This window comes from Phalacrocorax carbo, chromosome 9, assembly GCF_963921805.1.
Source record: "Phalacrocorax carbo chromosome 9, bPhaCar2.1, whole genome shotgun sequence".
NCBI lineage: Eukaryota > Metazoa > Chordata > Aves > Suliformes > Phalacrocoracidae > Phalacrocorax > Phalacrocorax carbo.
The window spans coordinates 29380535-29405972 of record NC_087521.1 but is presented as its reverse complement, the minus strand read 5'-3'; the positions used below and the strand labels follow the sequence as shown (position 1 = coordinate 29405972).

General features: G+C 39.1%; 1 protein-coding gene across 1 annotated transcript in view; it reads left to right on the top strand.

The window, feature by feature from the left end:
• Window positions 1-25438, top strand: part of JAG2 (jagged canonical Notch ligand 2) — a 72551-nt gene that overhangs the window by 27351 nt on the left and 19762 nt on the right. Inside the window, 9 exon segments of the mRNA XM_064460927.1 lie at window positions 7753-8007; window positions 9032-9092; window positions 19547-19677; window positions 20062-20181; window positions 22551-22664; window positions 23487-23600; window positions 24156-24269; window positions 24785-24831; window positions 25098-25271. Coding sequence (XP_064316997.1) covers window positions 7753-8007; window positions 9032-9092; window positions 19547-19677; window positions 20062-20181; window positions 22551-22664; window positions 23487-23600; window positions 24156-24269; window positions 24785-24831; window positions 25098-25271 — 1130 coding nt within the window.

Below are 25438 nucleotides of genomic sequence, written 5' to 3'. Positions count from 1 at the left end.
GTTTTTGGTGAAAGTGTTCTAAATCATGGTATGATTCCTCTGTTTTTTCTTTTCAAGTACTGAAAGTAATCTTGTATTTCTGGTCTGTAAATGCTAATGCTCACTATCAGAGCAGGGCTATTGATCTGAAGGAAAAGCAAGTTTATTGTAGAAGTACTTCAAAAATCATATGACAGTGCTGGTTGCCATACTGTTGCTAAAGCAGGACTCCAGCTTGAACCTACTCTTTGGTAATTGTTTACAAACCTGTCTTAAAATAATCAGTGCTTTTGCCTACAAGCATTAAGTGAACTTCAAACTTTCATCGTGGTTAATGATAGACTATTTAATCTTGGCTGGGATCAATATAGAGGAAGATACGTGCTTGGACATTAAGATAGCAAAGATTTATGTCCCAAATCATTATCAGTTTCTAAATACAGGTTCCATTCTTTGCTGCCTCACTGACCATCCTTATTAAAGATGCGTCAAGCATAAAAAAACTGGCAAAGCTCAATAGATATTAAGGCTATGTTAGAGTTTCAAAGTCCTTTTCCTTGAAGATTGGGATCAGTCCCGCTTGAGTTTTTTCTGACAGACTTTCCTACCTTGGAGACTTTACGAATGTACTCTGTCTCCAGTGATAGATGAAGTAATGATGAGTTTCTAGTCTTTCTGAACCCTCCCTCTGTTAGAATTAAGCTTCTTTTGTCTTGTTGTTTAACAGCTCCTTCAGCCTTTTCTAACTGGTATGTTTTCTTTAGATCTCTGGTAATGGATGGCCAGGCCCAAGGAGCTGTGGTAAATTGAGTTAAATCCAGTTGGTGGCCAGTCACGAGTGGTATTCCCCAGGGCTCAGTGCGGGGGCCAGTCTTGTTTAATATCTTGATCTCCTTGTCCAGATTATTGATAGAGTGCACCCTCCATAAGTTTGCAGATAACACAAAGTTGGGCAGGAGTGTTGACCTGCTTGAGGGTAGGAAGGCTCTACAGAGGGACCTGGACAGGCTGGATCAATGGGCCGAGCGAGCCCAGCTGTATGAGGCTCAACAAGGCTAAGTGCTGGGTCCTGCACTTGGTTCACAACAACCCCATGCAACGCTACAGGCTTGGGGGAAGAGTGGCTGGAAAGCTGCCTGGTGGAGAAGGACCTGAATGCTCATGAGAAAATATTTAATTTCAGGAAGTTTTTTAGGAGGATGCTCTCACAGCATCATCCTAGAGAAGCTGGCAGCTCATGGCTTAGACAGGCGTACTCTTTGCTGGGTAAAAAACTGCCTGGGTGCCTGAGCCTAGAGTTGTGGTAAATGGAGCTAAATCCAGCTGGTTGCCAGTCATGAGTGTTGTCCCCCAGGGCTCAGTTTTGGGGCCAGTCTTGTTTAATACCTTTATCAATGTTCCGGATGAGGGGATCGAGTGCACCCTCAGTTAAGATTGCAGGTGACACCAAATTGGGTGGGAGTGTCGATGTGGTTGAGGCTAAGAAGGGTCTGCAGAGGGACCTAAACAGGCTGGATCAATGGGCCTGAGGTCAACTGTAAGAAGTTCAGCAAGGCCAAGTGTTGGGTCCTGCACTTGGGTCACAACAACTCCATGCAAAGCTATGGGTTTGGGGAGGAGTGGCTGGAGAGCTGCCTGGTGGAAAAAGGATGTGGGGGTGCTGGTTGACAGCCAGCTGAACATGAGCCAGCAGTGTGCTCAGGTGGCCAAGAAGGCCAACAGCATCCTGGCTGGTAAGAGGAACAGTGTGGCCAGCAGGAGCAGGGAGGTGATCGTGCCCCTGTACTTGGCACTGGTGAGGCCATAGCTCAAATGCTGTGTTCAGTTTTGGGCCCCATACTACAAGAAGGACATTGAGGTGCTGGAGTGTGTCCAGAGAATGGCAAGGAAGCTGGTGAAGGGTCTGGAGAACAAGTCTTGTGAGAGGAAGCTGAGGGAACTGGGGTTGTTTAGCCTGGAGAAGAGGAGGCTGAGGGGAGACCTTATCGCTCTCTACAACTACCTGACAGGAGGTTGCAGTGAGGTGGGTGTTGGTCCCTTCTCCCAAGTAACAAGCAATAGGACAAGAGGAAATGGCCTCAAGTTGGACATTAGGAAGAATTTCTTTACTGAAAGAGAGTGGTCAAGCATTGGAACAGGCTGCCCTGGGAAGTGCTTGAGTCACCACCCTTGGAGGTATTTAAAAGGTGTGTAGATGTGGTACCTAGGCACATGATTTAGTGGTGGACTAGATGGTCGACTCCATCGTAAGAGATTCTGTGATTCTAAGTAAATCTTGTTGGTGCAACCCTTCTGTTGGTCCACAGCCTTCGGGGCACGTCCCAAAGCTGGGTGTAGCATTAAAGATGAGATCTTGTGTGCTGAGCAGAGTAAGCCTGTAGATACCCTACATAGCAACAGATTGAAGGCATCCTCTTGAATGCTTTGTTCAAAAAGTACTACATGAAGTTAAATCCTTTAAATAGCTTCCAGCTTGGGAATAATTTACCTAGGGGCACCTACTGCAGCAAATATTAGAATGTTCATGCCCTAGTTCTAGATGGCAGATCAACTCATGAGATGGTTTAGATGGGGGTGAACATGAAGAGTCTGTCCTGCAAAACAGATCTGTATGCATTTAAGTGCTGAATTTTGTTCTTTAGTATGTTAAAAAATAATGCTCTTCTAACTTGCTATGTTTATGTCTTAGAATCTGCAGTATCCTCTTGCAAATCTGTAGCTTTAAAATCCAAGTTTTTAAAAATACACTTGATAAGGGGACAGTCATTTCAGGCTTGTGATAAGTCTTTCTTACGCCTTTGAGCTTTTTAATATGCTCCAACAAATTTCTTTACTTGCATTGATGCAATTTTTTTTCCCTGAACTTCAGGACAATGGGGTACATAGTGTCTTGGAGGCCCAGTAGGCCATCTCCTTAATAACAGTTTCTATGAGTTACGGGAGTCTGTGTGTCAGATTATAGTTTAGCTTTCATGAGAAACTGCTAATGGAAGGTGAACTTCCCTTTAATACAGGCTGCCACAGAGGTGCTGTTAAGCTGTATTGCAGTTGAAACTTAGAAGGCTTGTCATGTGAATTCAGGAAGGCTTTCTTGGCCTATAATTTGGCAGAAAACTAGCTAAACACTAGTCTTGGTTATATGTTTCTGTAGTCTTTTTCCTGATAGTCCTGTTGCTTTGCCATGCTGAAGTTTAGACTTGTGTATTAGATTCCTAGGGAGAATTCCTTAATGCTGAAGGTTTTTTTTTTTTTCTGAGTCATCTTGGCAGCGAGTCCTCCGGTAGGTTTTGCCTTGTGAATCTGTTAAGATGCAGAGATACTTCCCTTATATTTTCACGAGGACTGCTGAACTGCCAAACAGGGATAGATCAGCAAAAAAATCCTATGTAAGAGAATAGGGAAGGGAATATGGCAACTCCTCCAGACACAAGATGAACAATATGTGGATTCTGGAGAGGTGAAGAGAGTATCTGTGGAAAGCTGAACTCCCTATCATATCCTGAATGTTGAACTGATCTCTGGATCAGGTTACATGTCTTCTGTTGCCACTGTAAGAAAGATTAATCAAAGTAATTGCCATAGTCTGTTTATAAGCTGATTAATTAGTTCCAAAGTCAGCTTTTGCTTTCCTTTAATGGGAGTGAGTAAGGCTGAAAGTTAAATGCAGGTCCTGTGTTCCTGCTTGGACTTTCAAGTGGGTATTTACGGAAAAAATCCACCCAAACAAAAAAACCCCAAACCACCACCCAAGCAAAAAAAAAACGCCCTGACAAACAAAAAAACCTGGAAAGAGGGGTTTCCAGTGAAGAACCTGAAGGTTTTAGAACAGTTGTCATTATTCCCTCCCTCTATTGTCTTAGCATCCTGTGTTCTTCCTTGCACCCATTGAAAGCAAGGCAAGGGTACACAGAGCAGATCTGTGAAGTACCATCTTGAGAACAAGTCTGCCAGGGCAAATGTTTCCCCAGTACTTACCTCAAGCTACAAACTCTGAGGGGCTATCAGACCCTGACTCCTGAACTGCTCCTGTGCCTCAGTGCAGCAGGGTTGGCTTGGAGGGAAGCTTGTGGCAGTATAGTGTTACCACTTTTTTGCTTTGTGAAGGTGGAGGAGGGGGAGAGGAAACTGCCTTAGATACAAAGTCACTGTAAAGGGCCTGTTCTCTGCCATCTGTTACAGCAGTTCACGCTACTTTCCAGGTAAGTCATTTGACTTGGCAAAATTCTAGTTGTATAGTGGAGGTCTTGGCAACGCCTAAACCCAGCACTGCCATTATGAAGCAAGCTGACAACTAACTTCATTTGTGAAGTAGCTTTCCACTTGACTACATGTCTACTGTGGAGGATGCATTAGAGGCCTTCCTCTTTCATCTTAGTTTGAAGGAGTCTAATCTGCCCTTCTGGCTTTTTGAAATGGTTGCTTGGAAAGGCATGAAGTTCTTATGCTGCCATGTGTGTTTCCTTGCAAACAGCTACAAGCATCACCTTTTGTATTGCCCTGTGAGTGGCTTGTTGAGAATGTTTGACCTCTGGTAAAAGTTAGTGTGTTGATAAGCAGGGTTCTTATTTAAGTGTAGTCATGGCTCCTGGTTTGCACAGTTATGGTTAAATACTCCTCAGATAAGGATTCCTCTTCCAAAAAATCGGATGCTTAATTAAAGAACCACCTTCTAGCCATCATCTCCTTTTATGCAAACATCTGTGCCACTATGTGCTTTGCTAGAGAGACTTGAGAGAAACTTCTTGATAATTAAGGAGTCCTGTTACTTCTGAGGCATGTGCGGAGGGAGGTTAGAATAGCATATGCTACTTTTTTGACTGATAACCAGGAAAATTCAGTTATGTAGCTCCTTGCCTTTACTGAGGGCTAAAAGTAATGTGTGTGAGCTCCTACCATGAATTTTAATGGTAAACTAGACGCAGGGAGCAAACTTGTCTCATCAAAACAGTTAAATGTGAGACACTGAAATATCTTCAAAAACCCTTTGACATTGTGGGGGAGGAAGGAGAAACCTTGACAAACACGTTCCTCCCTGCGATTACAGATCTCATTGGAAGATGTACCTTCTATTTGGGACCAGTTTTAAATTTGAAGTGAAGCAGAATTCTCATACTTTGGTACTTAAGAATTTAGTACTACAAACTAAATGACTTGGAGCTGATTTCCTGGTGCCTTTTGTGGTTCAGGGTAGATTATTTGGCTTGCTTATTTAGGCTGTTAAGCCCTACTTTTACTGATATGAGCTAGAGCAAAAGCTTTTAAGGCTCAGAATACATTCTTTTTAGAGGAGTTTATGAAGGTAACTTTAAAAAAAAGAGGAAAAACCCCACCAAAACTAAACAGTGTTGTGTTATTTCCCCTATTCTCGACCCCAGGTATTAAGAGGACTGTTCTGCATAGGTGTTTTTGAAATAGCTGTAATGCTTTTTCTAGTTGTTTAACTGTGTCTGATGAATCTACATTAGCCTGAAGATGCTTGATAAGATTTTAATTATATAAGCCACTCCTTTAATCTCTGTCCATGTGATGCACTTTGAGGAAACATAGCAGTGGCTGTTGCAGCCGTTTTTAATGAGCCTGTGTTTTGCTTATAGCTGGAAAATAGCTCTATAATGCTTATTTGCTCTTAGTCCAATTTCCTTGGCCGTCCAAAGATTCAGCAGTTTTCTGTCAGTTTTTCATCAAGGTTTTCTGATCAATAGTCATTAAAGAATAAGATTATGAAAGGATGTTGAATCTAATTATGAAGCTTTTAATGGTGACTGGTAGTATGATAGATATCCCGTTCAGTCAAAAACAATGCAGGCAGCCTTTTCTAGCTTGCAGATTTCTTGTCCACTCTTAAACTGGCCATGTGCTGCTGGATGACAGAGAAGTTCACATATTGGAATTTGAGAGTTAAAGAACAGGGATAGACTTCAGTGTGTCTTCTCTAGCCATAAAATGTTTTATGCAGACTACTCCAGGCAGTCATGAGTTGTAGCCTATACATGGCAATACCACTTTTAATATTAAAGCAGAGAAATACTTTGAGTTCTTAACCATTGGAAGGTTCTCTATTATTAACTAAAACAGCTTTTTTTAGTTCAATATTCCTTAACTTTAAGGGGAAAGATTTTTATGGTAGAAGCAAGCTTGAAAGATGATGTTAAGATAACAGAACGCATTGCGGAGCCCACTACTTCTGTAGTTTTCCTTTTCCTTCAACGGTGGAGTAACTGAAAACTCTTGCTTGAGTCCTTTTACATGTGGAGGGCTTTGGTAACAGGTGCATAGGATACCTCTATGCTGTCAGTAATTTCCTAGGTGAGAAACAGTCACTCCTTTGGCTTTATTTTCTAAACTGATTCGCGTAATGAGTTCTAGAAAGTAAGTAGGTGAAACATATTTGCTGAAAATGGTAGTTAAGTATTGCTTGCTACCAGCTTGGCATGTTTTATATTCTTAATAACCTGAAGTTTAGACTTTATCTCACTACCGTTACAGCCTCTTGCTGTGTGCAAGTTTTTTGATCCTTCATTCCTTTTAACATGCATTTTAAAGAATATTATTTAAAGAAAATCGACTCTGAAGCTCTGAGCTGGCAGTGTTTTAGCTGTTTCATAAGTGGTATGAAATTCATGTATTCAAGCAGAGCTTCTTTAAGGACCTTGTCCTTAAATTGTGCTTGGAGTTCTGGCTGCAGCTTGCAGACTCACCTAGAGAAAGTCTTGCAGTGGGATGCTATGAGATTTGAATAGTGAAAACATTTGAGGACGGTAGTCACTGGAGTTACTCACTGTCTACCCTTACTGTTACTGTGCTTTGCTTATTCTTAATGTTTACTGAAGCAATTGTGTAATTTCATGTATTGACTATAATTGCGTCTCGTCTTCTAGTACCGAAGCTTCTATATCAAGAATGAAATGGATAAATACAAAATGGATATTCATAAAAATACTTTGGCAATTTCATAATCTTATATCCTAGAATCCTCTTTTCCCATGTGATAGCTAATACTTTGTGCACATTTGGTCTCAGTTAATGGAGCCTGGCAGTAGCAGTGCTGCTGCTTTCTGTGAGGGCCAGGCAGTATGCGTATAGAGTGTATTGCAACAGCGATCATAATTATCAGTACTCCCACTGGGGATAAGAATAAGCAGGATACAGAGCTGAGAATGGCCCCTTGGCAATCCTGGGTTCACTTGTGTATTTCTCCTCAAAATGTCAAATACCAGCTCTACAAATTGGTCTATGAAATACTTGTTAAAGGATTTTTGCCTTTACTGTAGAGAGAATGATAAAATGTTTCTGTACATAATGCAAACCTTTACTATTTTTTTTAGCAATCTTGCAGCAAATTGATTGTGTTTTGCTTTATTTTTAAAATTAAACTTGCACCAGAGAACTTTTAGTATCTTAGCTACTAGGTTATGCAGATTTTGCAATTTTATAAGAACAGAAAGGAGGCAAAAAGAGCCTCAGATCAAGATAAAGCTGCTGGTTGTCAGTGTGTGGGTGTGGTATGTTTGGCTGCCTTGAAAAATAAGCTATTTCCTATGGATTATGTTCCAGGGTTTTTTAATATTTCCTTTGGGACGCTTTTTTAAATTGGCCTTCCTCTAATGAACTTTGCAAGGCAAAGGAAAATTCAGTTATACAGTAGATTTTTATCATCTCAATGTTCTCTTTACTAGGTTTTCTCTTAACCAGTTGATTACTTTTGATTTGAATTTATATACTCTTGTGTGCTATCAAACTTATTGCCTGTTGAATTGACCTTTTTTTTTAAAGGTGAAAACTCATTAATAGAACGAGTGGCACATGCTGGCATGATCAACCCAGAAGACCGATGGAAGACACTACAATTTAATGGTCCTGTTGCCCATTTTGAAGTACAAATAAGAGTGAAGTGTGACGAAAACTACTACAGTGCTCTGTGCAATAAATTTTGTGGCCCTCGAGATGATTTTGTGGGTCACTACACATGTGATCAGAATGGAAACAAAGCCTGCATGGAAGGTTGGATGGGAGAAGAATGTAAACAAGGTAGTATTGTTTGCTTCATTTTAGATTAGCTTTAATATATATAGGGATATAATAGATCTGTAGTTGTAATATATATAATAGATATAAACTGCAGTAGGTGTTTCTGTAGTGTTGGTGCTGTAGCATAGTAATTTTAACACATACAGACTTTGTACTTTAAATACAACTCTTTGAAAAAACATCCCCTGTGAAGAGTGGAGCCCAGGGCAGGATATACTGTTGCTTGCAGTGTCTGCTCTGGGGGCTGAAAAACATCTTTTTACTAACTGAGTTTATCAATGATGGTGTTACTTCAAAGCAAAATGATGTGTTACATCTGTTAATGTAAGATTTTATTGAACAGCGATGATATCACTAATGCTGTAGACTTCAATGCTGTAAAAATGCCATTGTAACACTATTTTTGCAAATGAAAAAGTTTTAAGTGTGATGTATGCAAAGCTGAAAGCTTTTTGATAGCTCTTAATGTGAACAGAAATTCAAGTGTAGTCATCCTTTTTAATGTACCACTCAATCAAATCTCTTTGCGTTTTGCTTTCAGGCTCAGTGAGTAATTAGTTCTAAAATTACTTGACATACTCTTTCTGTTGGGCTTCTTGGTTTTCTTTTTTTTTTCCTGTTCCTTTTCAGTAAAAAGCCTGTTAATGAGAGGGGGAGACCACTTTTAGGGCTTTCTGAAGGTCATGTGTATCTTTTGAAGCTTGGGATTTCTAGCATAATACCAGTCTAATACCAGGTTTAAAAAATAACTGTATTTGCTAAATGTTTCAGTGCTGACACTCTTGCTGCAAACCTATTTGGTAGCAACTTTTTCAAGGAGTTATTTTTCATAAACAGTTGTTTTGTTTTGTGAAATAGCTAACTGGAAGCAACAACTGTTGGAACATGTCAAGAGACAGTCTGCTTTGCACAAGCAACAAACAGGCTAAATGACAGAAACACTAGCTGAACAGGTCTAGATTGCTGCTGTATTAATGGACATCTAGCTGCCCAGACTGATGCCGAAACCTTTTTCTCTTTACAGCTGTATGTAAACAAGGATGTAATTTGCTCCATGGGGGTTGCAGTATACCTGGGGAATGCAAGTAAGTCTGCATGCTTGGGTATCTTTTTTTGACTACTGATCTCTCTAGTCTTTTCTGTGTGTATGTTGCTACTTTTAAAAAAGTCTACTTTAAAATGGAAAAGTCTATAAAAAAACATGGATGGAAATAGCTCTGAAGTAGATTTCACATGTGTAAGAACTGCATATACTTCATACTGTTTTGCAAACCTGTTCTATTTTTTGTGCATACAGGACTGAACAGATTTGCTTCATGTAATCCAGAACAATGCCTTTATCAAATGGGTTTGTTGGTAGCAATGAAGATAATAGTAGCAACTCCAAGCTAAACTTTCTACCCCAAGTGAATGTTTTTTGGTCCCTAAACCTGAGAGAACAGAGTCTGAAATATTCCCTAACTTTGTGATGAAGCCTCAGTAGCCTCTGTGGTAGCAAGAGGAGTTGATTGTTTCCTCGTAAAAGTTCAGGCAGCCAACGCAGTGGGTGAAGGGGAAATGGGTGTTATTTTTTTACGCTGGCTGCTGAAGAAATGGAACAGGTCTACTTGCAAGTTCGGGATCCTGTGTAAGTTCTTGAGTTGATTTGTGGTCGGAGTTGTCTGCATCATTGTAAGAGTGGATTTGTGCAGTGGTTTCTTTGTAAGCTGTATTGAATCTGCTTGCTTGGGATGATTTGAAACTGAACTGGCTGCCAGAACCACTGAGAGCTGACAAATACCGTGTGTGGCAAGCTGTGATACTTTAAGGCAATTCTGCTTCATTCTTGTACTAGTAGCTACTGCAACCATCTTGGAAGTGGCAGAAATAGGATGTAGGTTGCTTAGCTTTGCTGGACTTAGAGCTTAAACTGGGGTTGAAGTGCCAGTTTGTGAGCTGTGACAGCTGATATGCAAACAAGTCCCATCCTGCTGGAGAACCTGAAGTTTCTGGCAGTGGGGTCACTTACACAAAGTAAGTCTAAAATTGTTATACCACAGAGTGGTTTTACAGCCCTGAAACTTCCATCAGATGCTGCTGACTTGTGGAAGACTTGATGTGTTGTAGCTCTCAAATTTGACTGCACACTGTCAATTCCAGTACATGAAGTGCAGTGTTTGAGTGCGTGTGCAGTTTCACTTCTTGAAGAGCTATAAAACCTCTCTTAAAATATTTTTTTTTTCAAGGCAGATGTTTAAACCATGGCTTCCTTTTTGTAAGGAAGAATATTTCTATTCAATGTTATTTGGGATCTTTTGCTATCATTAAATATCTTACCTGTGATTTCAAGTATGTTGGTGATTTTTTTTTTTTAGGTTACAAGTAGAGATTGGGGTTGAGAGCTGGGCCAGTATCACTTCTGCCTGAGTAAGAAGTACTCCTTCTCTTGAGCCTTCCAAGAACACTTTTTTCCCCTTGAGAACCTACTCTAATGTATTTTCATTCATGTAAGGATTTCTGGAGTCCTGTAGGTATCAAAGGAGTGTCCTAGGAGCCTGTGGATGTTTGCTTTTCAAACACAAGGAGCCTTTGAATAAAGGTGAAGCAGCAATAGGCACAAGCAAAAGCAAAACAGTACCCTTTTTTTGGAGGGTGAGAGGGAGTGGTGCCGTTTCCTTTTTAGCTTTCATTTCTCTGATGCCAGCTGTATCTGGGAAGGCAGAAGTTGGCGAGGAGGAAGAAGGTTTAAAGAGGGGAATACAAAACAGCCTTGGGTGGCTATGGTACCTTTTTTAAGGTATTTGTCAATAGGTAGTCTCATACGAGCAAAACCTTTCCTTACAGAATGACACTGACATGAAGAAACATCTAATGTTTTAAGTGTAGGTACCCTCTTCTAACCTGCCCAGCTAAATAAAGCTCACAAAAATAACATTAGGTCTAGTGAAGGACCATGACCAGAAATCTCCCTATTTTATTGGATGGATTCTGTCATCTGAAAGAAGTTACAGAAATAAGGGACTCAGTGTTTCAGATGGATTGTATGCCATTTGCCTTGCTTCTTAACACCTGTCTGCTGACGTGATAGATCTGTGATAAGCAGTTTGAAGTAAAAAAATGGCCTTTCTATGTATGGCCGTTTTATTTCCAGTATTGCAGGCTACCTCTTTAAACATAATTTGGTAGCTTGAGTTTGTTCACACAGATATCTTTAGCTTGTATTCTGTAATGGTTATTAGGCTACATTAGAAATGTTGCTTTTAACCCAAATGAATAATACTTTCTATAGAAAAATGATGCTGAATTAAAAATAAGCAAGGCTTACAGACATGACCTTTATCTTCAGCAGTACAAAGGAAGCTGTTATTTAAAATTAGCTGCTATGTTTGGTGCTATTGAATTATAATCTAGATTCCTTCATCCGGCTTTTTGGACAGTTGCCACTGTCATTTAACAGGTGAAAACAATGCCCTTTTTTAATTCGGAAAGAAAATGAAAATGTGAGAAAAACATGGGTGTGAGATGTATAGAAATCTTCTGGTGCCAGTAGCTATTTGATTGCCAAAATCTGCAGTGACATTTATAAATAGAAAAGTTGTAAAAGGGTTTCCATCTTCAACTTGTATGAACATGCAGGTAACTTAAGCAATGGCTCTGAGGCTTCAGCCTAACTCTCATAGCAAGGATCTACCCTCCATGCTTTGATGTTCCAAAGAGCTGTTCTTGGATTAAATGTTATACTAAAAACAGATCATAAAGTTACCTAAATGACTGCAGACTGCTAATAAAGGATATGTGATTAGCAGTAACTGTACGTCATCTGTTGGGCAAGTTTATGTACTCCTTGTTTGGAGAAAGTTATGGTGGTGTTTGGCGTTTCAGCTTTCACTAAAGAAATGGCAAATAAGTAGGGGATGACCTGATGTCCTAAAACAACTTCACGTAAATGAATTTGTGGTATGGCTGGTCTTGGTGATAAGTTTTTTGTCACCATGGAAGCAGTTCAGAAAAAGTAATGGTTTACTGAATAATGAACAACAATTACATCCTTGAGGAAAGCAAAAGCAGCTTAGCTGGATCTTGCAAAAATGGAAAATTACAATTATTTAAAAAACAAGCAAACAAAACCAAAAACAGAAAAACAAAATAAACACCACCAAAATCCAACCTTTATCCATATCTGGGCTCAAAGTTTTTGGCCACTGTAATCTTTGTTTTTTTTCTTCAAAGCCTGCAGTGGCAGACCAAATGGCCTTACTGATAGGCTTCACTGGCCTGAAGTAGTAGGAAGGATTGTCAAAGAAGCAATGCTGCCAAGCCATGATGATTGGTGCTTTGTTGTATGTTTTTGCATCATTTGAAGTACTTTGTTAAATTCCATTAAACTGTCTAGAGAAGAATGATGTTTGATCTAATGGCTTATAACTGGCTTAGGCTCAATCACCTTATGAAGTTACCAGAGTGAATATAAAGAAACCACAAGTGACGGTCTCCTTCCTTGATTAAAACTGCTGACTTGAGTATGTTTGATACCACTCAGAAACTGTCGGTAAGCTTAACAGCTTAATCTTCACTTCCTTGCGATCCAGAGTGGTATGGGTTTGGCAGGAGTCCAGACATGCCTTGTATCTGGGCTACATTGTCATATTTCTGCAAGGATGATTCTGTTTTCTAGAAGTCTTTACTTTTCCTGTTGTCTTTGAATGTTTTAATTTCTCTTCTAAAGCAAAAGGGAACAAATCCCTTTCACTGCTCAGCTTGTGCTCATCTTCTGGATCTATGGTAGGACCTAGGTTATGTCCTAGGAAATGCAAGCCTTACTTCATACAACAAACACTTCTTTAAAATGTGTAGACTAACTGAAATGAATTAGAAATGAGATTGCCAGTAGTACTTAAATGAGTTCATGCAAGGTGAACAAAGCAAGCATACAGTTTTTAAAGCTTTTTAAGTAAATCGTTTAATCTGTGTAGAATTACTTTTGAATTACACGTGACAAAATCTTGGTTTTATAATTTGGTGACTTTGTTTATATTTAATCACTTATCTTATGATTGTCCTGTTGAAACACATTTCTCAATCTTCCTGTCTAGTGCCATGCCTTTTGTAGTCTTTGTATTCCACTTCAGCCCTGCTTGTGTGGCTGATTTCTTGTGTTCAGCTGTGCCTGCAGGTGCTCTATGCTTCTCCCAAGTGGTTTTGCTCCCTTAGTCTGTCACTGTAAGAGCCAGAACCTGCTCAGCTGTCATTCAGTACTGTCTTTGGAGAGATGCAGGAACAAAAAGCCTGAGTAGCAAAATGAGCTACAGCTATCTGGAGTGTTGGAGGTGTAGTAGTGTTAAAAAAGGCAACTGGATTCTTGTAAGCTCATTCTTGGGTGCAAGGAAATCTGGTGAGGCATCTCAAAGCAGGTTATTATTGAAAGACTGTAGAGGACTAACAAAAGATCTTAGAGGACTGAAAAAAAGAAGGAAATAAAATGCCCATTTCTAAAAATAGGGAGAGAATAAGAAATGGGAGACTTCCATACTAGCTAGATCAGATAAAAATACCAAAAGAACACTGAAATAGGTATACCATTTCTAAACATATAGAAAATGCTCACAGATGAGTTACTGGGTAACCAGGACTTGTGAAGAGCGTATTTAAACAATATGGCTTCCTTCCCCAATTGTTCCAGAATGGAAGTATGAGAAATCTCTCAAACTCTCAAATTAGGAGGAATCTCATAAGCTGCTCTGAACAGTAAACTAGGAAGTCTTATTTGAGCATGTTCTAGCTGCTGTGGCATCTGACCATTTCAGTGCCTGCAGCTTGGACTAGCTGTGGCCCCTGAAGAGTTTAGGGCTATTGTCTGGCCCTGCAGGAATTCACTTGGTACCAGTCGTCTTGTATCTCCATTTTGGTGCAAAGTATTGTATCACAGCTTCAAATTTCAAAGAACTTGCAAAATTAATTACAATTGTTGCATGTCTCATCATATAAACTCTCTTGTCTGTTATCATAACCAGTATGCTTTTATTATGTTTTTTTATGTCCTCATGGTAAGCCTCCTGGCATTGTTGGCAAGTATTTCACAAGTAGATGTTAAGTTAGACAAAAAAGAACCCCATATTTTGTTTCTTTATTGGTCAAGGAACTGAGGCTCACTCAGTGTTTGCTTCCATGGATGGTTAGGTGTTTTTAATTTTAGACTAGCTGTAATCTCTTGTGGACTAAATGCCTTTTTGCAGCCAGAACACATTAGGTGTGCTCCTGGGGTACGTTGTCTTACATTACTTTGGTTTAACCTAAAGGAATCCAATTCCATTGTTCCAAAACAGCTCTGTGATGTGAACCAACACACCATCAACAGGAATGATCAGGTAGTTCACTTAAAGCATGCTCCTGGTGTGAACTAATATAAGTATAGACACACCCTTAGAGCCACTCACTGCAAGTTAACTGCAACCTTTCCCCATATGTTCTGGGTAAACAATTTTGAACCATCTTCTCTATCAGCTCCTTCACAAAACTCTAAAATACTGGAGTGAGAACGTTAGATTTCAATTACTTCCTTTATTAGAGGAGAAAAAAGTTTGTAGGGAAAGGTTTGTATCTTTTGGTCTAACAAGAGTGGTGGGGGTGAGAGGAAAAGATGAGAAGCTTTCAGGTAATTAAATTGAGTTTCCTTAATTAGCATCTTTTCCTTTGCTCTTCATAAAACCATCATGCCTATTCCAAATGTAGGAAAGTGGAAAAAGCAATTCTGTGACAAATCTTTGAGGACTCTACTAGGTATAACATTGAATCCGGATGCTCAGAATCATAGGATCTTCTAACAGCTAGACCATATTGCTGCCTGCAATGCAACAATTAATCTCTTAAAAGATTAAACAGACTTTCTTATAGTTATTTTAAGTAAATAACTAATATAAAGCTATTGTTCTGGTCTATGCAACACCATCCTGTTCACGTCATTAGAAAATTTAGTGGTTTTCCATTTAAGAGGGCTATTTCTCCCCCACCCCTGAATGATGCATTTTGCTTCTGCTCTTAATGTCACTGTTTTGCTTTGTTTTCCTGTGTTGAGTGTTTTGGCCACGCGTTCCAACTGAGCAGGAGAAGCTCCTTCCAAAAAGTCTGCTTAAAAAATGACATGTAAATATGGCACAATGGTCTTCACTTCAGCTTTTGTAGGATGTGCAAGATATCAGTAAGGTGTAACCTGTAGTATTTGAAAGCTTATACTGCATTGCCTATATCCTCCCTAGGATTTTTCTGTTTATTTTTAGGCCCCATATTTTGACCTAGACTTGAGAAGTAGTGTGGTTTTAATTTCCTTCACATTGGTTTAGGTGTCCTTGTGCATTAAGTGCTGACAAAGCTCCGTAGCTAGGTGTAGAACATAATATATTTAGGTATCCTCTTATTCTCGTGTATTACAAGCCTTTTCATAAGATTAACTAGAGGTGGATGAGTTGATGGGATGAGACCTGCGATACGAAGTTTCTCTGGCAAACTTTTTGCACAGAAAGTTCAGGACTGTCAACCAGAAGTGATTGAACCAGGAGAATAAACCATGTGTGAAGACAATACAAAACAGCTGAGTTAATACTGACTGTTGAGAGCACCCTAACTTTTTGGTATGTAACAGGTGTCTTCCTTTTGGATAAGGAGGAGTTAATAATCATGCAAAGTGCTGAGGGACCATGGTTTACAGACCATCAGGATTTGGGTACATCTTTTTGCATCACTTCCATAACTACCACTGTAGTATTTATCGCAAAATCATGGGGTTTGGAAAGTCCCACCTCCTGCCCAAAGGAGGTCTGGTTAGACCAGATTGCTCAGGGCCATATCCTCACAAATAATATATGCTTACATACAACAACATGGTATCTTTTGAACACCTTGTGCTATCTGATTTAGAAATGCTTGATTTAAACCTAGTTTTCACTAAATAATTATAATACAAACATCCTCAGAGGAAAGCAAAGACCAGTATTTTTGCTTAATTATAACCATTTCGGAAGAATATAGGGAAAGAATAGTTCTGTAGAAAAATCTCTATCTTATTGAACTTGACCTGCTTAGCTTTTTTCATAGCCCCAGGAAAAGCAAAAACCCCAAATCTTCTATTTCTTTCTCCTTTCTCTACTTCCCCCCCACGCCTCTGAGTACACAGGTGTCTCTGAACTGTCCATAATGATGGGTGCTTCTGTAGGATTTCTTGATACTAAATTTACTACTTTAAACGCATTGAGATTTACTGTGGAAGGTCTTTTTCCCTTGTCCTAGCATTTAGCTGTTTGAAGCCCACTTGCTGATTGTAACCAAGTATACACTATGAGTTGAATTATTTGGCTTTGTCTGCTTGTCAATGACAACAGTATTTTTCCTGCACGGTTTCAGTTTCTCTAATCTCAAGAATGAAACGTTATCTAGAAACTCTGCTAATGCTCACTCCTGCCACTTCCCCTTCCTCCAGCCTTGTATTTCAATTCTCATTTTCTATTGCTACCAGTCTATCATCTAAGGAAAATGGAAGCTGTGAAGCACGTCAGTAGGATGATCAGGATCTTTTCTGCAAGTTCTTGGTTTTAAGATAACTAGCACTTGTTCTTCTATTCCTATTGCACTCTGTGTAATCCTGACCTGAAGGGATGCTTTGGTCTGGAAGCAGATGCCTGTACTTCAGCCTTCCATCAGGAAGTTACTAAACTGTAACAATCTATTTATGGTAGCTTCTTTTGTACTGCTAATAACCCAGCAAGGGCTAAGATTAAGCCATCTCTGATTTTGTTTTGTGTGCATTTGGTTGTAAAGATGAGTTAGAGCTGATGAAGTCAGCAGAGGGGAAGGACAAAGGAAGTAGAATCTTGATTCTAATAAGAATTTTCTTTGTCCGTTTAACAATGCGAATCCTTATGAATTCTCTAAATTTGGCTTTTTTATTTACTCAGATGTGAAAAATGTAGGATTGCAGAAACTTCCAACAAATTATTCTCAGCTGGGGGGAGCAGGGAAGAAGTAACTTTAGCCCACCATTAACTGTAACAGAAGTTTCCTTTTGGCTTTTACACAAGTCATTGTTACTTGGAAAGGAATTTTGGTGGGGTTTGGTTTTGGTTTTTTGTTGTTGATTTTTTGGGGGGGTGTTTGGGGTTGTTTGGGGTTTTTTTTCATAGATGATGTTGCTTTTGTGTCTGTACCTTTTTGGGCTTCTCATAGTGGCTCAACCTTGTTTCATCTTTGTGTTGTAGCTTGATGATGTTTTTCTCATAAATGACAATGCAACCGTTTCTGAATTGATTTCACTTTACTGATCACATCTTGCTATAGGGGTGAGCTGACATCCCTGTAAACATTATCTTTTTAGAAGGAAGTTGAATTAAAGCTGCTCTAGCACCTGCTAATGTAGGATGCAACCAGACTTCCTGTTCAAGAGGAAATCCTAATTTATTCTTCCTTGTAAACTGAAGGCTGATCAGCTTACCACATAGTAACCTTTTGACTTGTAAACACTGTGTTCCGTTGGGCAGCTTTTAGCCTCTAGAAATTATTTCCCTTGGGCTTGGTGGTAACTTTAACAGTAAACTTTAACTGTGGTGAGTATCTTGAAAAAGCAGCAACCCTTTTCTGCTGAACTAACTTTAAGGCAGTCAAGCAAACCTACACACTCAAGTAGGTACTTAAGATGCCTTCAAGTTCTAAGAAGGTGGCTGTATTTTCCTGTGCACTCTTAATCCCCAGTGCAGTGTTAAACAAAGAAACTTGTTATCCATTGGGTATGGAAAACAAATTGAGGTATTGTGATCATTTGCTTTGTGATGCAGGCTTTCAGCCCTTGGAAATGCTTGTTATATGTGGGTGGGGAGTTGGCTCGGCTAGGATAGTCATGGTGAATCATTGGCAGCAGTGCCAGGTTTGGCATGGATGGAGATTTGGCTTGGGAACAGTAAAGTGAGTTACAGTGCTTTTTTTATTGTTTATTACCAGCTCCTTAAAGATTTTTCTGTCCTTGAGGAGGAAGGAAGAGATCAAATTTAGCAGGAGCAGTATTTGTTTCCTCTTACTGCTAATACAGCAAAAGCAAGCTGCTTCTGAAAATGTATGTTCTCTGGGCTTCTGACAGCCTTGCTTAGATGAGTGATCGGAGGCCTCTAGAGTAGGTACACAGCTGAGGCTCTCCCTAGGGATACGGCAGCTGTGAAGTTTTTGAATGAGGAGCAGAGACTGGGACTAAGAACTCAAAGTAGTTCTAGAACTTTATATTAAAAAAAAATAGTCTTGCAGAGATCTGCATCTGAATTCCTTCTGCCTGTGTAAATAGTAGAAATTGAAATAATATGCTGCCAGCATAACCTGTTCCATTCCTCTGGGGATCGATACTGCTTTACTGAAATGGTGGAAGTGGATTAATTCACAAGGAACCAAGACTCCTCATTTCTACTACTTTTTCTTGTCTTCTCTCACCACACCCCAAAGACTTAAGAATCTGTTTTCTGTTCTTTTATGGTATTCAAAGCATGTTGATAATACAGTGGTGATGCTAAATCTTAAAGTACAGTTTCCTTTCTGATGCTTTTTTTCCCCCTTAGGCATGTGTCCAACTCTCATTCAGTGTATTTTTATGCATCTCTGATGCAAGTATGGCTCTTTTTATAAGAAATACTCTTAAAATAACAGGCTCTTTTGTAGGCCCAAAAATACAGGCTTACTATTTCTTTTTCATTAAAATGTGTGAAACATATGTTAAGGAAAAAAAAAAGACATTACCTATGTCAGTTTCTTTTTCTTTTTTTTAAAGCTTGGACTTCAACACTTTTCCTGTAGCACAAACAGTTGCTTTTGTTAGCAGAATTCTGCTACAGATAACATAAAGACACTGGTCTCTGAAGAAATCTTGTGACAAAATTTCAAGTCTCTTTAAAACAAATGAATTATTAGTGGATTTTATTTCTGCTCTTTCTCCTCCTTGTTCCAAAGAGCAACCTTTTCATAATGTCACTAGGGAACACTGAGGATATAATAGAATAAACCTGTGAACAGGGTTTTCTTGAGAAACTGCCTCCTGAGAAAGTGACAAGGCAGCTGCATCTCTGGCTGCCCTGGTTTTTCAAGACTGCAGCTCTCTAGAACAAACTAGCTAATATCTTGAAAGCTATCTTCATAGAAAGAAAAAAGCTATGGTACTTGATGCAGTAAGCCAGTGGTCTCCTTTTAAGAGACTTTTTTCCATGCCAATCTCAATTTTTATCATAATGTGAGATGATTATGTGAAGATGGGACTTCTCATGAAAAAACAACTAATTTATATACGGTTCTCGTAGTGCATAGTGCTTGGTGTTGTTTGTTGCCATGGTGTGTAATACGGTTGAGCAAGATGAGTTCCAGTAAGGATGTTCAACAGGACTAGTGTGTCCCTTCTAAACAGGAGAAATAAAGTTTTGTTATCTGCACATTGAAAGGTTGACCTAGTTCTTGAGAATGGTAAGTGTAGTGTTCCAAATACCTGTAATGCTGGTAATTAAGCATCATGTTGCTAACTTTTTTAACATGTGAACTTACATCTTAGGTGTCATTATGGTTGGCAAGGACAGTTCTGTGATGAGTGTGTCCGCTACCCAGGCTGTGCTCATGGGAGCTGTAATGAACCATGGCAGTGTAATTGCGAAACCAACTGGGGTGGCCTGCTCTGTAACAAAGGTACTTAACATTAATATACAGGAAAATTAATTAAAGTCGCATGATTAACTGATAACTCATTAACCATTTTTCTCCTGCTAGTGTGCAACTACCTGAGTATTTCTGTGCCTAATTCTTTTGTGGCAGATAGTGCCTAAACATCATAAGTGTAGAAAGTTTAAGACAAAAGGCTTGGAATGGTCCTGACTTTTCTAACTTATGTAGTTGTCTATTGCTCATCCTTCCCTGTTCTGTGGATAGTAATGAGATGACAGGCTAGCTAATGGAATATGGAGATCATGTGGTTGAATGATGTTCAAGCCAGAAAGGCACCTGTATGTCTGACTAGGGATTAAAACAGTGATATTTGTGTTCCCTGTTGATTTGATGCATTTCTCTGTCCAGATCTGAATTACTGTGGAAATCACCATCCCTGCCTGAACGGTGGAACCTGTATGAATACTGAACCAGATGAATATCACTGTGCTTGCCCAGATGGCTACTCTGGAAAGAACTGCGAAATTGGTATTTCTGGATATTGCATGTGTCTTCAGAAATCTGAGACTGTTTCAGGCATGGCTATGTTCTAGTTAGCCAGGTGGCATTTTTATACACTCACTGTTACTTGTTTCTTTGTAAAGTGGAGGGGCTGTTTTCTCCTCTCCAGAAACTAGCTTGGTTTTTGAGAGGGGAGGTGTGAAGAGTGGTGGTGTGCAACTTGTCCTTTCAACTTGTTACTTTGTGTGACAGTGGAGATATACCAGCTCCATCTCTCCTGTCTAGTGCCTTAGGCTGTCTGTTCAAAAAAAAAACCACTGAAGACATCAGAAATGCTGCAACAGTTTCCCTTGGATTTAGATAAGACAGAGAATTTCTTCTGTTTGGCTTCTTCACTTCTTTAATCCAAGCATGCAATTGGGCTATAGTCTTATGGCAGTGGGTTACAGGTGCACCTTTCTCTGTTACCTTTCTTCCTGCTACCCATTTTCTTGTCTTCTGGCTTGCTTGCAAACATGCATCTTATACAAGCTGGTGACTAAGGAAAGTAATAGTGATAGATGCTTCGGTTTTACCTGTGGTGTGGGGTTTTGGCCCAATTTTTAGCTGCCTGAATGTGGTGACTGTCCTTTTTGATCAACTGAAACTTGATTTTTTAAAAAAATCATCTTTTAATATGGGACTCAATACGTTTGGATTAATGACACAGACTACTATGGAAATGTGTTCAAGCCCTCCTACAGACTTACCTTGAGCAGTCTAAGTGAAAAGTTAAGTGTATTCCTTGCTCCAGTTGGTAAAATGGAGGAAAGCATTTAAACCACATTTCTGATGTCTTCTTGACTAGAGGTTAACAGGTCTGTGTCTATCCAACATGAAAAACTGCTTCCTATCTCAACCATGCTACAAAGATAGTGTATTGCTTTTTTCAAGTAGATCTGTGTCTCTGTTACATGAAGACCAAAATATTCATTTACTGGAGACTATTTTGGTATTTAGAGACTTTTCCTGGCTATTCTTTCTCTGGAGATGGAGGGGCAACTGCAAAATTTCTTATTTCTTTCTTATTTTGCTTTAAAGATTTGACGTTTGGAGAAAAATAAAAACTTTTTGGTTCAACTTACTCACCTGTAGTACTTAGTTGGGTGTTCTGCAGTGACTTCATTTGCCATGATGGATTGTTAAATCTTTTCTCAGATGTGGTATTGCCACATGTGGTATTCTCACTTTGAATTTTGCTATTACTTGATATAGTTATAAGTATAGATGGAAAGAACCTCTTTTCTTTATTTATTTAACTGTTTGGCCTTAAGTTCACAAGACCATTATCAGCAGAAAGTTTTCACATTTATCAGGGTATAGATCATCTTTGAACTTTATATAAAGTCCTGCGTGGTATTAATGATACTATGAAAACTTGAATTTTGCTTCATCTGGTACAATGTGATACAAAGTTTTGGCTAAAATGAATGAAATATTGTCTTAGTTGGCCCCAAAAGTTGTGGGGAAGCACCTTGGCTTTCCAGATAGAGGGGTAGTGCTATGGTATAACACCATACTCCTGTGGTGCCTCACAGGAGGCAGTGATAAAGGGAGCCATGCATTTGATGAGTTCTCTACTGATTATTAGCAGTAGATTGGTATATGAGCTGTTTTAAGCACTAGTACCTGACATCCTAGACAATGTAAATTCAGTTTGCAAACTAGATGACGTCCCTGAAAGAAGGATTCTGAAAAATAAATGCTAGCAACAAGAAGAAAGTCTTACCTAGTGAGGGGATTGCTTTCTTCTTTCCAAAAGATTCCTTGGCTTCTGAGAGGGAAAATATCAAAAGTGATGGCATACAACTTGTCCTTCTTCAGCTTGGTTGTTGCTTAGTGCAGCTTCTGCAAGTGTTACAGCCCTACATGGAGTGACAAGCAGCAGTACTGCCTGTAATTGCAAGTAGCAATATACTTTGCTGTTTCCAAGGAACAGTATTAGAATGAAGCTAAACAGACCTTTGATACTTAAACTACTACTGTTCAGACCTCTGCATACAGCATATCTGTTTTGTCTCACTGAACTAAAAAAAAGTGCTGGAGCACTCTGGAGTTGGAATTGCATGGCTGGAAGCAGTGGGTTAATGGGGAACTTCTCTAGCTCTTGGGATATTGAGATATGAGTGACTTGTATGCCTCCAGGCTTTCTAGTCAGTAGTTATGTAAAGAATGATGCACTTTCAGTAAAACCCTGCCTCAGTCTTTTACTGGGAATCTTGCAGCTGGGAGAGGGAGGCTCCAAACTTCTGTACAAGGCACCTCTTGACTGCTTATGCTCTTTGTCACTTTAATCAGAATGCAATTTCTAACCATGTGAGTATTTAGCAAGAATTTCTTCCCCTCTTTCCTCCCAGCTGAGCATGCTTGCGTGTCTAATCCCTGTGCTAATGGTGGAATTTGTCATGAAATTTCATCAGGCTTCAAGTGTCACTGCCCGTCGGGGTGGAGTGGACCAACATGTGCTATTGGTGGGTATGCATTTACTGATGACTGACCCATTGGGTTGGAAGGGTTGATAGAGCTTACTTGATGATCATGCTCTGTGGGTATGAAATTTCGTGGTAGTCTTTTACCTTACCTGTTGTTTAACAGCTCTATGCATTGGGAGCCTCTGAAAAGGTTAATAGTACTGTGCAACCAGCAGTGTCTATCTGATGCAGTTGAGATCTATAGGTTATCAAAAGCATAGCTGGACCATATACAAAGAAGTGCCCTGTTGCCAACGCTTGTAGGACTATTTCTGTCTCTTTAGCTAGTCTAAAGCAAAATACAGAATGGATTTGCGTTAAGAGATATAAATGTGAACATGAAAGGTTCTCCCCTTAAAGAAGTAAGAGAGTAGATTAGTAGCTCAAATGCTCAAGTGTCTGGTGTGGAAGGCAGGGAAGTGGTTGAAATGTATTATGTACCTGTGTAACTGGTTTGCATGTTGTCTGTGATTTGGTACACAGGATTTTTATTAATTTTTCAACAGCAATTATCCTCAAAAAAAAATCCTGGCTAAACTTGTGTCGTGATCTAGGAGCATGACTTCCGGTGAATGTGTTAATTGTTGGCAGATTAACTGAATAATCTTGCTGTTTGCAGACAGAATTTCAGGCTTTTCACACATCTTTGAGATAGGGGAGAGAAGAATTCGAAGTAAAAATTAGGTTAGAAATGTGAGTTTGTTCCTAAGCCTCTTTATTTGTACATTCTTCCCCTTCATCTAAAAAGAACTTTAAAAAAAAAAATAATTGTTCAGGCCAAATGTTAAACCATGTAATAGAAGGCATGCTTTGACATTCCAGATATCGACGAATGTGCATCTAACCCTTGTGCACAAGGAGGGACCTGTATTGATGGTGTTAATGCATTTGAGTGTATATGTCCACAACAGTGGATTGGAGCAACATGTCAGCTTGGTAAGTAATTGTCTTCTGAAGTTTTGAACACCGCTAGAGAATGTTCCTAAATAATTAATAACTCTATAAGTGTGTTTCGTACATGATTTTTGTTGAAGTATGTTGCTATTGGTATCTTAGCTCTTATTTAGTAGATCTTAAAGCCAGAAGCTTCAAGGGAGCCTGTAACTAGTTAAGCCCTAACTTAAGCTTACTTACATTAGTTCTTCTAGAAAGCCTGATAACTTTTCTGTTTCAAAATACAGCATTGGTGATGGTAGCTCCTTCTTCATGGTGGCAGAACAGTGACTATAAGCTTACAAAGACAAGGAAGGGATTTGCCCTGACTAACATATTACCTTTTTGAGTTTAGGCAAAGGGAAAAGGAAGATATAACATGCATGTTAGAGACAAGTGTGCATTAAAAACCTGTGGTATGTAAATGGTTTTAGTGACCTACCAATATATAATATGAGCTTCTGATGCTTGGATTGCATGGAAACTTTGCTTGGTCCTGTGGTAATCTGTTTCTGGGTTTGTTCTTTATTCTCTTCTTTCTTTTATCTTCTTTCACAGATGCTAATGAGTGTGAGGGGAAACCCTGTGTTAATGCTTACTCTTGCAAAAATCTCATTGGTGGATATTACTGTGACTGCATTCCAGGATGGACAGGACTAAATTGTCATATCAGTTAGTATTTCTTTAGTATATGTGTTGACCATAGGATGCTTTATCCTTTTAAAAAAAAAGGTTTTATGATGAATGATAGTATACATACTTGCACAAGAAAAAAATACCAGTTATCAGGGTTTTCCTAACTTTCAGCAATGAAAATTGGAAATACTGTTTGAGTTTATTTAGAGGTGTAATTGGTATTAAAATGAGCTTAGATATACATTTATATAAGTCTAATAAATCTCTCCTTACTCACCCATCCCTGTTTCTGAATTATATCATGTACTAATTTGATTCAAACTACTTCTTAGGTAAAATGTTACATATGAAATTAGCTCATAGAAGTATGTAATACGTAAGTTTATATTACATATTCATTTAAATAAGAATCTACTAAGGCATCAAACATCCTTGCTTTCCATTGAAACACCTAGAAAAATTATTTGTTCTGCCTTTTTTTATGCTAGACCTGTACTTTACAGCTTAGTCTTCCAGTGTAAATTCTAATGCCTTGCATATTTTATCCATAGATATTAATGACTGTCATGGACAATGTCAACATGGAGGGACTTGTAAGGTAACTCGTTTATTACATGCCATGTTGAAAATAAATCTCGTTCTGGCTAGTTATGAATTCTACAGTTTGCAATTACAGGTTGGTTAAATACGGTTGTATGTTAAGTGTAGTGTTGCAACTGCAGGCTCTTACACTGTTTCACAAAATAATTTTGAGGTGCTACTGCTGTTCACAAATCCAGAATATAGAAATAACTTGAATACTTATATGCAAGTTTAATCAATAAACAAATCTTTCTACTTTTGCTTTTTTCTTCCCCTCTGAAGGATGAAGTGAATGGTTACCATTGCTTATGCCCTCGTGGTTTCACAGGAAAAAACTGTGAGATAGAAACAAATGAGTGTGAGAGCAATCCATGCCAAAATGGAGGCCGTTGCAAAGACCTGGTGAATGGATTCAGTTGCCTGTGTTCTCAGGGCTTCTCAGGAGTCTTCTGTGAGGTGAGGGCAGCAGAGATATTACTGCAATACTTTTCATGGATTGAATTCTTGAAAGCAACGTATCTCTGGTTTAAATGGGAGTAACCCAAGGCTAAAGCATTACTAACCTAGCTGTTATTTGACACTCTGAATAAGCAAATTTGTTGTGCAGTGCTGTCATAGTTGTT